Source organism: Anopheles ziemanni, chromosome X, assembly GCF_943734765.1.
Source record: "Anopheles ziemanni chromosome X, idAnoZiCoDA_A2_x.2, whole genome shotgun sequence".
NCBI classification, from domain to species: Eukaryota; Metazoa; Arthropoda; class Insecta; order Diptera; family Culicidae; genus Anopheles; species Anopheles ziemanni.
The window spans coordinates 17,400,655-17,413,665 of NC_080707.1; the positions used below are offsets into that span (position 1 = coordinate 17,400,655).

The 13,011-nt window shown below is 47.2% G+C and overlaps 1 protein-coding gene across 1 annotated transcript; it reads left to right on the forward strand.

Moving 5' to 3' along the window:
- The first annotated feature begins 7,520 nt into the window (after positions 1-7,520).
- On the forward strand, positions 7,521-10,183 carry LOC131290742 (segmentation protein Runt-like). Its single transcript, XM_058319911.1, has 3 exons — positions 7,521-7,989; positions 8,564-8,752; positions 8,946-10,183. The coding sequence occupies exons 1-3, from the start codon at positions 7,521-7,523 to the stop codon at positions 10,181-10,183; spliced, it is 1,896 nt and encodes a 631-aa protein (XP_058175894.1).
- Positions 10,184-13,011: the final 2,828 nt, after the last annotated feature.

A 13,011-nucleotide genomic window follows, 5' to 3' on the forward strand; every position in this document is an offset into this window, starting at 1 on the left:
CGCTTCATTTTGAAAATCCAGTGTAATAAAATTGTTCAAACACAAAGGTGTATAAAGAGATCATACACAACCTAACAGAGAAAAAAGACTGGATAGCTCAAAGAAGCTACGCCGAGCAGGAACAAATAGCTTGACATCGTTAGTCTATATACCGGCAGAAGATCCTTAAATCCATCCAATCCAACTAGTTATGGCAAGCACTGTTGCTGTTCATTTGTCATATAGTTGTTTTCTACTCGCTCCGTGGCTGGTTTAGCAATGCAACTCAACCGGCTCGCCACACCGAAAAGAGTATTGTTATTCATTGAAACACAAACTATGGCCGCACAGCACATCACCATCAGTCGGTTTTATCATCGCCTGTTTGAGGGTAAACCTGCACCACGGCAAGAATCTTCTGCTCCTTGGGGCCAGCCACGCCACACGCCCCCACAGAAGTCCCAGAGATGATGCGTGAATCAGGAAGTGAAGAGAGTGTGGCCCGCGTACCGAGGTCTGATTTCAAAAATAGACCACGCATGAGGCCGAAAAGTGATAAACGCGGACTTTCACTCTCCTGCCGGAGTGAGTGGAGAAGAGGGGGAGGAGGAACAAACCCGTCGAAAACGTTGACAGCTGCTGGCGGTACAAACAAATGGATACCAACAAACATCAACTGAGAGAGCGAGATACAGTGCAAACTCAAAATGGTTCAACTGCGAGGACTCAACTAGCAGGTCGCGTCAGTGCATTGATTCTTCTGTGCATTGATGAGCATTTGGTACTACCAAATAAAAGGCGCACTAACCATTAACATCAACCAAATGAAGACGGAACAAGCCTCAATAACCCTTCTACCGCATTGACTGCTGCTTGGAAGGTGTAAAATTAAACGCGTTTTGTTTAAGCGCGTGTGCATGTGTGTTTCGATGTGTGCATGCTTCACTAACATAAAAATAAGCAAACGCATGTAGAAAGACAGAGATATAAAACAGATAGCGAAAAGTAAAGCAGAGGGAAAGCACGAAAAATATCCTCCGTTTGATTCTTCAGCGGTCGCCAAAATATCAAAAAAATATAGTCCGCTTCACAGCGTCCTGGACGATTCATGCCGAAGGTTGGAGTTTTGAGGGGGTTTCCTTTTGCTTTTCATTTGCTTCCAGTGCTCCGAATGGCTCCAAAACCAGTAGCTATACATGTACATGCATGTCACATCTACCTCTCCAGTCGTGAATATACGTAATGCTGTGGATTGGAAAAGCGTCACCTTCTCTGGGCCGTGCTTCTCGCTGCAGGAGGGGCTGGGCAGAACAGGATGCTTTTATACCTTTTTTATATTGTGGTGCAAAGTCACCCTGTATTAATTATAGCAGAATCAATGTATAGGTTATAGTAAAATCCATATTAAAGTTGAATCAATGTATAGGTTTAGGATAGTTTTTAGCACAAATATGATGTTATAAATACGCTAGCACGAGCGACAAGCGCTCTCTTAGCTCTTAGCTCTTATCATCAGATACCTCTTGGTCATCAGACACTCTCGCCACATAAAAATGAATTAAGTCTCAAAACAATATTCTACCTGAAATCAATAGCTGCATCTAAGCCTCGATTAATTTACAGTACATTAATGAGCGAAGCGAGGATGAGTGGCGATTGGTGTGGCTGTGTGATGAAATTCGAATAGCCCCGGCAGACACCATGGGGCGGCTTATTCCTCCTTGACTTTAGCTATATGATATCCCTAGAATTTATTTGGTGCATATTCGGACCATACCTAAAAATCGTAACTTACACAGTCAAAGTTCTTTTCCCTATTGTGTTCTTCCCATATGTTGATATGATCAAATATTCTCAAAAATTAAATGAACCACTTCGTCGTCGAGCTCCTACACCCCGTGGATATGTTAAGCAAGCAACCAATATTTTCATACTAATCGCTAATGACCGATACTAATCACACCCAAAGGCTTTCAACGGCTTCCACTACTACCTCTGCAGAGTGAAGAACGAAAGAAAGATGTTGCGAAGAACACGGTACACCAGATCCTGCTGGTCTCCGCTAATTAACAGACGACGGTGCAATAATAACAGTACGGACAGCAGCGCGAGCAGCAACACGGAGAAGTGGTAAGCGCTTTCCCGTTGAATGAACGGTGGACAAAGAAGGTAACAACGAGCAGCCCAGCGAAAAACGAGCGTAGGAAATAAAAGGGTCACATAATTTTAGGCGCTTTTAATGTGCTCGACAATGGGTTTAAATCGGCGGAGGGAACAGGCGCGTGGAGTCATCATCTCCTGGCAACAGCCGGCAGAACCCCCTCTCTCGCAAACACACGCGTAGGCCACCGATAAGAGTCGTTGCGCTTGTTAAGCTAAATAGTCACTGTTAGCACATAAAATACAACGCCTGTCCCCTTGTTTTCCACGAAATGAAGGGGCTGCATGCGGTAGAGGGATTGCGGGGTTGGGAAGTGCGGGAAAGATGGGAAAAGAGGGAATCGTAGCCACCGGGCTCTGGGTTGCGGTGTACGTTTTGGGTTTGGTTAGGTTGGTTGGTCGTAGTGGTTTCCTGCGTTCTGTGGTGGAAGCGACGGTGAGACATAGCGGAGCGGGTTTGCGGAGTGATAGTCTACGGGAAAAAAGCGGGACCGCAAAACGGAAGGCTACTGGCGCGGAGCCGCAATTCGCATCGGAAGCGCAAACACCGAGGGAAAGAAAGGATCACCCGAAGTAACTCGACTGTGCGAGCAGGATTGAGCAAGAAAAACCAAGGCGGATGAAGCGAAACGTGTTGGTCGCAGTGTTTCCGAGCGCTGCAGAACAGCGCGAAGTGTGAGGGGAAAGAGGATGCCGCTTGCTGTTAGGTTAAAATTTGGGTTTCTGTAAGGGACCGAACCCAAACGATAGGGAAGAGATTTGCCCTCGAAATTGGCACCCTGGGCATGCTGGGCGTGAGCAGTGGTTGTGCACGGCCATCCTTTCCTCCTGCAATTCCGAATGCAATCCTGAGCTCTGCATTTGAGGACGACTATGCTGGGGCGCGACGTTAGGTTAGGGTAAGGCTAGTAAATAAAAAGGTGAAACGCAAAAAAACGGTCCGAGCGACCGAACGGGAGCGAATGTGAACGAGGGTATTTTCGCTTTTAGGGTGGAAAAACGTGCAAATGTGAAAATGGTCGGTAAGGACGACGAAGCGAGATAATAAAAATTGAGAACCTCGTAGGAGAAGTAGAGAAGGATAGCGCAGAATAACGAGTCTATGGGTGTGTGCGTTTCAGTGAGCGTATGTGGGTGTTAGCGATAAATAGCGAGCGAAAGAAACAGCAAAAACGATAGGCCGTCCGTCAAGGATCGCGAACCGGTTGCAAGGAGCAAGATCCAGGCGGTCTAACACCTTCTACGACGCTCTTCTGGTAGAAGAAAAGATAATATACAGTGCTACAGATCGCATCTCGACCTCGGCCGGGAATAGCAGGGTTTATAGTCATCAGAAGTGATCCTAGATGGAAATTGAAAGTGGAACAACCACTAGCGCATGAGGATCTGCTGGAGTATTTCGTCGGTAGCGCCGGTGCTCCCCATCCTCCTGCTCCCGCGCCACCTCCGCGCTCGAACGGATGGGTTACAGGGATGGCTTGATCCGACGCGTTTTTCACGAACGACGGGGATGGCTTGAATCAAAAGGACTCCGTGGCGGTTGCGGCGTGCTCCGCTTTGCACACAGTTTTGAAACCCTTCCTACCATCCCCACCCCTCTCTATCCCTAACCCCACTCACCCACCACTACCAGCACCATGCGCAGGAAATGGGAAAGCGCGCGAGAACCCGTGGAAAAGAACTAGCGATATAACTGACCGTCCAGCGAGGACCAAAGGCTGTATGGCGGACTCGGTCTGTGGTGTGTTGTGCGGGGTGCTAGCCACCGATTGGAGAAATAAAAATGGGTCTTTTGTGAGACCGTGAGTACGACTGTGTTTGTGTTCGATTCGTTGTGTGCGTGCTGTGGGTGAGTGTGCGTAGAGGCGTAGAGGGTGCACATTTCTACATGTTAACGCGCCGTTTTTCAAACTATGTTTTTCCATTCTTTCTTTCTTGGATTCTTTTTCTCACTCGCGCTTTCATTTTTCTCCTTCCCCTTCTGAAGCTTCCATATGCTCTTTCGCTCCCGGGGAATTTGGGGCGATTGTTTCCCGCATCTTTTTTACCCGTTTGCTTAAAGTTCGTGGTTTACGCTACCGCGGCGTTGCGAACGCATGGCCACTTTTAAATGCGCACTTCGGTATGTTTCGCGCTGTCTCGTGCTATCGTTTTCCTTTCCCCGTACAGCCGACAGCGGAGTCGCGTTGTGCAGCTCTTGCTCGAACACATTTACACCCGTGCGCATACACCACCGGTACCCCTGAAGGTGGGCTGAAAACAGTATGGGTCAATGTGGGAAACCGACAAGATAAAACGAAAGATGAAAAACCAATGCAAGGAAATAAGAGCTCGCTAAGCAGACATGAGTTTTGAGGAGAAGACTCAACTGCCGCGCGGAAGGAACTTCAAACTCCGAATAGGGTCCCTCCAGGATATTGGCCTCCTTTCCTTTGGAAGAAAATTTGCACGTCGCACATGCATCGGGGTAGCCCTGCAGCCTACAACACAGAGTGCCAGCAGTTCGACAGGCACGAATCCCGTTTTGTAACCAAAGCCGGGCAATATCAGAAAAGAGTCCCGAAGCTAGATCTAAAAGGATACAGGATTTGGACTATAATCCTGCCTGGTGCCTGTGAACGCAGAGGGTAACAGCACGGCTGGGCTGGCTGTGGTAGTGACATATCCAGAGCACGGGAGGGGTCGAATAAGTAAAATGCCAGAGGGATAAAAAAAGAAGAAAAAAAGAATATAGAAAAAATACGCTACTCCAGCGCTCACACACTGCTACACGGAAAACCAGTGGAAAAAGGGCACTGTTTTACACACCCCAGCAGCGTTGTCAACGTCGCCTTAGTCGAAGACTTAGCGCCTGTACGCCCCTAGCGAGAACGAGAAGGCACATCGTATTACGCTCACAACCAAGCAGCAATAAGCATTAACGTCCCCTGTTCGTCCGTTGGGTTGCTGTACCTGCCTTCTCACACGCGTGCTCTCTCTCCTTCATCGTGCAGCAGCAGCAGCAGCAGACAAAAAAAGGAAAACAACCGATAGACCAAACCAACCCAACCAACCCAACCAACCCAACCAACCCAACCAACCGACCAACCATCCAACCAACCAACCAACCGTCCAACCCGAAATATGGGAGTCGAAAACGAATCGAGAAATATTTTTTAAAAACAGTTTCATTTGAGACATTAGGCTGACTACATGTCTTTCGCGAGAAACGATTTGTACATCGTGTGCGGTTTTCGTCGGCGCTCTCGGTTTGTTCTCGTCTTTGTCGTCAGTCACCCGACATGGGGTCATGTGCTTAATCGTAGGTGAAAACGTGCGTGGTCGTGCGTGATTGTAAACGCGAGTGTCACTGTTCGAACCCCCAGCCCGACCTCAGGCCAGTAGGAATTTTAAACGGGACTGCCATTGGACAAGCGTGCGTAAAGCGAAAATAAACACGGAAAGAGCCTACCCGTGGTGTGAACAGTTGTCCTCAATTTGTTTCCGTCAGCATAAGTTTTTGCTTTTTGTTCTGTTGCGGTCATTTGCCGATTGTTTTCTAAACAATCATCATACAATCGGCGCTATAGCTGTACCTCTGCTGCTGCTACTGTAGCTGCTACACGGACATTCCAGCTAGCCAGCGGGGCGGATACATCAGGAGCTAATCAAATTGTATCCATTGCAACGATCAAACGGGAACAGTTCCTCTTCCAACCAAACCAATTGGCGTTCAGAGCTGCAGCAAATGCCAGTTTGTTTTGCTCGTGCTTGTTTGTTTACATAGTAGAAACTCGCGTAAATACGGACGTACTGCATTACTGCTTCGTTTTCGGTACGTGTGTGTGTGTGTGTATGTGTGCGTACGTGCGTGCGTGCGTGCTTGCGTGCGTGCATGCGGCAACGCTTTTCCAACGTAACGGCTCGCCAGGGCATGTTACGAGCTTTCCAACATCCAGCGCCCTTACAGTTCCCGAACAGTGTTTTTGCCGTGAACTCGGCCCTCATTTCCCATCTGCATTCCCAGTGTCATGCTGCTAGCTGAAGAGTGTTGTGATAATTTGACGAAGTAACAAAAGTTACTAAGTTGGGCAGCGTCCTGGCCACCATCAATTACAGGGAAAAGGCGCCAGCGGGTTCGATGATTGAAGTACTGCCAAATGTTGGTGGTCCGGTCGTGCATCCACAAAGCTGATTTCATTATAGCCCTTCTGGGGAAGTGGATTTTCAACAACTTCAGACGCTGCGAAAGTTGATACCGAAAACCCTCCAAACATCCGGCTCCGGTGTGTGTTCAGTGCATTATATCATATTGACTTTCGCAATCATCGAGGGACGCACACCAGCGCCATAATCAATCAGGACTACCTTGCAGATTCAAACAAAGAATACACCATCAACCTCAAACACCTCCAACGTGCACACGCGCGTGTTGCCTAGTGTCCAGCGGCGGCGTTCATTTAATTGACTGCTAGTCCGCGACGATTCGGACCTACCGTATGGGCGCATAATAATTAGAGCTATTGGGCCAGTGTTTGAAAATTTAACAACCCTCCACCCCCAGGACCAAGGACTGAGTGTGGAACGCCAAACACGCCGTTTTGTACCTACACCTCGGCACGCTGCCACCAAGAGAAGTGCAACGATCCGCTTCAACAATCACACCCTAAAGGACGCCTGAATCGGGGTGCCTCTGCGGATTCACGTGTGTGTATAATACAGCTACATACACACACCGAAATACCATACCATCTCTATCCTCGTATCATCATATACATTTATATGTATAGTTACCCTTGTGTTTATGTGCATTTAGAATTTTCCACCGTGCACAATCCCGTACGTCTGTGGTTGTATGCATGTGTGAGCGCGTTTGTGTGAGCCTGGATCCTGCCGACACATGACGACGTAGCACACCCTAGTGTATTAACAAAGTGGTATACAGTAATAGCTATAGCGAAGGCTGCGCACAAGCCAGTCGTGAAAATTGCATCTCAGACACACGTTTAAAGGCACGTAGTTTCCGGTGCGTGAAGCGATGATCAATAAATTTTGAGTTCCGCGCCATCTACCACACCGCAATCGTGTCATCATCGTGCATCCGTATTCCATAGCGTCAGGATCGATGAAGCTGTCGTGTGTGTAGAAAGACCTAGTTGTCCTTTCGTGAATATATCCGTCGGTAGAGGCACCGGCTCACGGTCAATGCTACAACCTGCCTCTCAATCAACTGAACTAATCACAAGCAACTATCAAAAAGCATCTCTTGGATATATCTTGGCAGTGCAGTGCCTATCCAAAGTTTTCAAAAGTTCTAGGAACTGGTAAGCGGAGTCAACTGCGGTATAAGCAACCATCATCACCTCTTTCGGTAACAGGGCGCACAGTAAACCACTTCGCAAATGCATTTACCGGCGGCGACAAACAGCGAGTGTCACAGCCCATCGATGCCGACAACAATCAATGATATGTTTGCCAACCTGCACGAGATGCTGCAGGAGTACCATGGAGAGCTGGTGCAGACAGGCTCGCCGGCTGTCCTCTGCTCCGCCTTGCCAACACACTGGCGGTCTAACAAGAGCCTGCCGTGCGCATTCAAGGTGATTGCACTGGACGATATACAGGATGGTACGCTGGTCACCATAAAGGCGGGTAACGACGAAAACTACCACGCAGAGCTGCGCAACTGCACCGCGGTTATGAAGAACCAGGTCGCCAAGTTCAACGATTTACGCTTTGTTGGGCGGTCTGGGAGAGGAAAGTCCTTTTCCATCACCATCACTATCAGCTCGTATCCGTGCCAGATTGCGACCTACACGAAGGCAATCAAGGTGACAGTAGATGGGCCGCGAGAACCCCGTTCAAAACAAAGTAAGTCACGCGCTCTGAGTAAACCGTTTTATGTGGTAACAGTCAAGCTTGTCGCACATCTAACCGAGATAGAATTACGGTACCATAATCCAACTAACTCCTCAATAAGTACTATGTGTATTGAGTTCATTGATGCATCCTTTGATTTCACTAATGTATGAACCAAATTTAAACAAATATTTGGATATAAATGTAAATATACTCTGTCCCGGAAGGATAGTATGTTTTTTTTTCAATTCACCATGTCAAAGCAGAGTTTTTGAAATTTTCTTTCGATCAAACCAAACCATAATCCAAGAAACTAAAAACCTAAATCTAAGGTCTGTGAGTTACATATGAACATCCTACGCGAAGCAACCACACATACACTAAACTATATATAATACTGTAGATATGATACTTCTGGATGAGTCGAGTCAGTAGTTACGATGCCGATGATACGATAGGTAGAAATTTTCATGATAAACTCACGTTTAGGTCATTACCTCGCTGCAGCCTCTACTCAACTATCTCGCATATTATTTGAATCAATCAGTTACACTATTTTACATGACGTTTCTCCCGTCCCAACTAGATTTTGCGTATGGACATCCAGGTGCATTTAATCCTTTTATATTGAACGCCGGCTGGCTTGATGCAGCGTACATGAACTATGCATGGTCGGATTACTTTCGACAGCACCAGCAGCAGCAGCAAGCGATCCAGGTTCCTCCGCCACCAGCAGCGCCTCAACCACAGACCACGTTGGGATGCCACGACAAAGGTGAGTCCGCAATTATGCGTCCTACGCAAAATTATATTATGGTGGATATAGCGGTTCGCACTTCCAGCACTCCATCCTATCCCTTACGTTTAATTAAATACAATCTACCCACGCCAGTGATATTATGTCGCAACAATGGCTGTACTTATTAACATCTAATAGGCAACGATCGGACTTTCTTTTTGTCTTGCAGTGACCAGCAGTGCCATTGGCAACGGGCACCTACTCGGTAGCGCCAACCCTGAAACTACTAGCAGCACCGTAGCCGTTACTACAGCCGTCAGCTCTACGGCTTCCGTGGCAGGTATGACAGATCCGGTGAGTGAACTGGTGTCTCTTCGGTCACCTGCTAGTCATCCAGTTCCTGCGGCAGGCGCAACCCACCCGAACGGTCTCCCACACTCGTCTACGCTTCTGACAAGCCCCACCGCCTACCCACCGGTGGCCATATCCTCGTTTGCGGTCCACCATGATCAACCCCTGGTCAAGTCACCTTTTCTGCCTTACGACATTGCCGCCTTTCGTTCGACGGCGGCGGCTGCTGCGGCGGCAGCGGCGGCTGCTGCTACCAACGGCACCCTCCGCCCAACAGCGCAGCTTACCGCCACCATCACACTGCATCAGCCGGCCAGCATCGACTCTGCGTCATCGCGCCTGTCACCGGCTTCTTCGCGCAACTCAAACGCCAGCCCACCGCTGCCACCAATTGCTGGATCGGCCACACTTTCTACGGCACTGTCAGCGGCCGCCGGCCTGATGCACTCTGCACCGAAAGCTCACACGTTGCATCAGCATCATCATCACCATCAAGGCCAAGGACTTCAACACACAGGCCACGGGGTGGTGACGGGTATTGGACCGCATGCTGGTCTCGGTCAGTCGGCAAACCTGCCGTCGGGGACAATACCCGGGGTAAGCAATAGCAGTATCAGCATCGACACCAGCAACGGCGAGCTGTCGTCTGCCAACGAGGACGACTCGGACGACGAGCAGATCGACGTGGTCAAGTCCGCCTTTATCCCAATCCTGCGACCACCAACGGCGCCATCCACAGAAACAACCGCCACCGGTAGTACCGGAACGCGCGAGAGCTCACCCGACATCTGCGATCCGGATATTGGTCGGAAACCGGAAACGCCTGACTCTACCACCGCCCCGGCCACCACAAACACACCAAACGCTATGATCGATCCAACCGAGTCAGTCTCGCCCCGGATCGGGCTTCGCTGCGACCTGAAGGCCCTGTCGACAAAAAAGCATATCCTACACGACTCAGCCCCGGCCCTCGCTTGTATCAAGCAGCAGCAGCAACAACAACAGCAGGAGCAAAGTCACCATCATCAAACGCAGTCGGCATCGCCGGACCGGACTAAGCTACGTTCGCCCAACCTACTGAAGCAGGCGCAGAAAACCGTCTGGCGACCGTACTGAACCTGGGGTCTAAGCACCAGCGTACTGTTCACCTCGGTTCAGATGTGCGTGTAGAGACCATAGCCAAACTCTTTGGACGGTTTGGAAACTGTGCACAGGAATTGGGCGAACATCATTGTGTATATATAAATATAGATTTACATATATCTATATATACACTGGTCACCAGCCCATGTTTGTGTACGCGTGCGAAGGAGAATCAAAATACACCCGTTACTGCTCTGTTCCGTCATCCGTGCCTATTGTGCTTGTGATTCGTTGTTTGAGCAAACTTGCTCAGCTGCTGCTCCGATTGCCTCGTCTTATTCACTTCGTTTACCAGGAACGAACAAGACGAAGCAGTCGGCGTTTAAGCCAAGTGAGTTTCCTCAAACAACAAATTGGCGGCTCAATAGCCGAAGATAACGGCACGGACGACGGTGCGGAGCGCTAACGAGTAAAACACCTGATGGTCTCGCCCATTCCTCTCCTTAACACCCTTTCCCCCTCCTATATCCCACCCACACTTCCCTTTGTCTACATGTTGAGAAGCCGGAGTCGGTGCATATAAAGTTCCCACCCCTAATGTGTACCCGTTTCATATTCATATAAACTAATCGAAAAGACGCGCCTCTAACAGTAACAGTAAAATGGTGATATTAACGTTAAAAAAGGATGCCAAACGGAATGTACGAGTAAGGAAGATTGCAGATAAAAGATTGAGCGAAGATGAAAGAGGAAAAGTACTGTGGAGATACCGAAAGAGAGGTGATTCGCGTATATTTCGAATGAAAGGGTTAAAAACAAATGGAAAAAGTTACTACGATAACGAGATCAGTAAAAAAGCTCAGCGGTTTGAAAGTGAGTGCGTATATTGGGTTGAGTTTGGTTTGTGTCGATGATCTGGTACGAGAGAAATACAGTCAGAGAGAAACAAAAAGAGTGAAAGAAAGAGCGCGCGCGAGATGGGAAGAAACAAAGAGAGAAGGAGAGAAACGGATTATGAAACGTGTAAAAGGAGGGGGTGGGGAGAAAATGGAAGGAAATGTGAATTCGTGTCACATAAGAGAGGCCTACGGATGGCACGAATGTTTCATGGGATTTACGCAATTGGCTGCAGGCGGAATTGGCGTTACAGCGATAGCGAGAGTGTACAAAACAAAATAAAGTAATTAAAACAAAAGCACACAAGCAAAACCACGCACAGATTAAGAGTCAACTTTGGACCCTTGCTGCAAAAACCTCTTCGATGCATAATGGACAACAAAGGGGCATGACTCTTGCCACGCCGTGCCAAATGTAGTCGTGCACGAGACGTCTGTACATACCAAAGTGTAACTTATTTTTTTTTCTGTACAGCAAAGAACAAAATAAAAAACAAACAGAAGGGAAGCATTTAGCTACAAATTTAGCACGTTCGCACACACCCTAGCTAGCGGAACGTAGTCAAAGGTGTAGGGCCCATTGTTGGACAAAACAGCCACAAAGCACATGGAATAAGGTGCAAAGGAGATGAGTAGTTGATTTAATATTTGAGAGAGACTGAGGTGAGCTATGAAGAGTGCACACTTTAGTAAAGTTGATGTAGTACAGGGAATGGAGCCCAAATTGATTGTATTTAAGAGGGCAATAGAGAATCAGGAATTAAGAGAGAGAAAGAGAGAGAGAGAAAGAGAGAATGAAAGAGGAAGAGGTAGAGATACAGAGAAAGAGATAGAGAGTGATATATATAGAGAGAAAGAGAGAGAGCCGGATAGAGACAGACAGAGAGAAAGGAACAGAGAGAGAGAGAGAGAGAGAGAGAGATAGATATGCCCGGAAGAGTTAGTAATTGGCAATTACTCTTCGTCGAACAGGATATATATTAAAGCGTATATATATATATATATGCGTAGCTTAAGATTAAAAAGTAATATTCTTGACCAAAAGTATCTTTCGAGAAAAGAAAAGAAACCCTATGAACAACCAACCTTCTGAATTTCATTTGAACTTTTCTGTTTGTTTACATTATACATGATTTTTGTTGTTCTATAACCAAATGTCCCCGAAGTATTGAACATTGAACAGATGTCGTGTATTGCAAATGTTAACCTTCAAGGTATTACACCTTTTTGATAGTAGCAGAAATTTGGCAAATAGATGACAAATTATTTAAAACAAACAACAATCAAGTTGAGCAACATTTTTCACCCAGAGCAATCAGTCGCAGCACTGTACGTAGAAAATGTATACACATAAATACGTTTCCGGACCGCTGCAGGTTGCAACTCACTGCGAAAATATCGAGCAGGAGTACACCGCCAAATGCGAAGATTGTGAAAACGGGTGTACGGAGTGTGTGTCTGACGTGAAGAAACGAAATGAACAAGACCGATTTACACATGGGGAATGGTTGGAAGATAAAACGGAAACATGAATATAGCTGTATTTATTCCACTTCCACACTACCTATGTGTAGCTCTTCCGTGTGAATTTGTTCTGTACAGACACATGTATCACTTCATCTGACCGAAAGACAAAAATCAACTTTACTGTAGCATCGTGTGAGATTACGCCAGGATTACATGAAGTGCAATTTTGCAAACACAGAATGCTGCGAAAATGTCAAAACCCGCGCAAGTGTGTTTTTCGGTCAGCTAATGAAAACTATGAAACACCACCTGAAATTGAATGCGAGCATTTGGAACATAGTTGTTTGCGATTATGTTTAGCGTTTGTGGCTATGATTTAAAAGAACACATTACCTCTCTGCTGTATGGTTACTGTTGAAGACGCAAATCTACACTGATTGCGATTTTATTTGTATCGGCTCACGAATATTACTGTCTATATGAAATGTAAAATAAAAT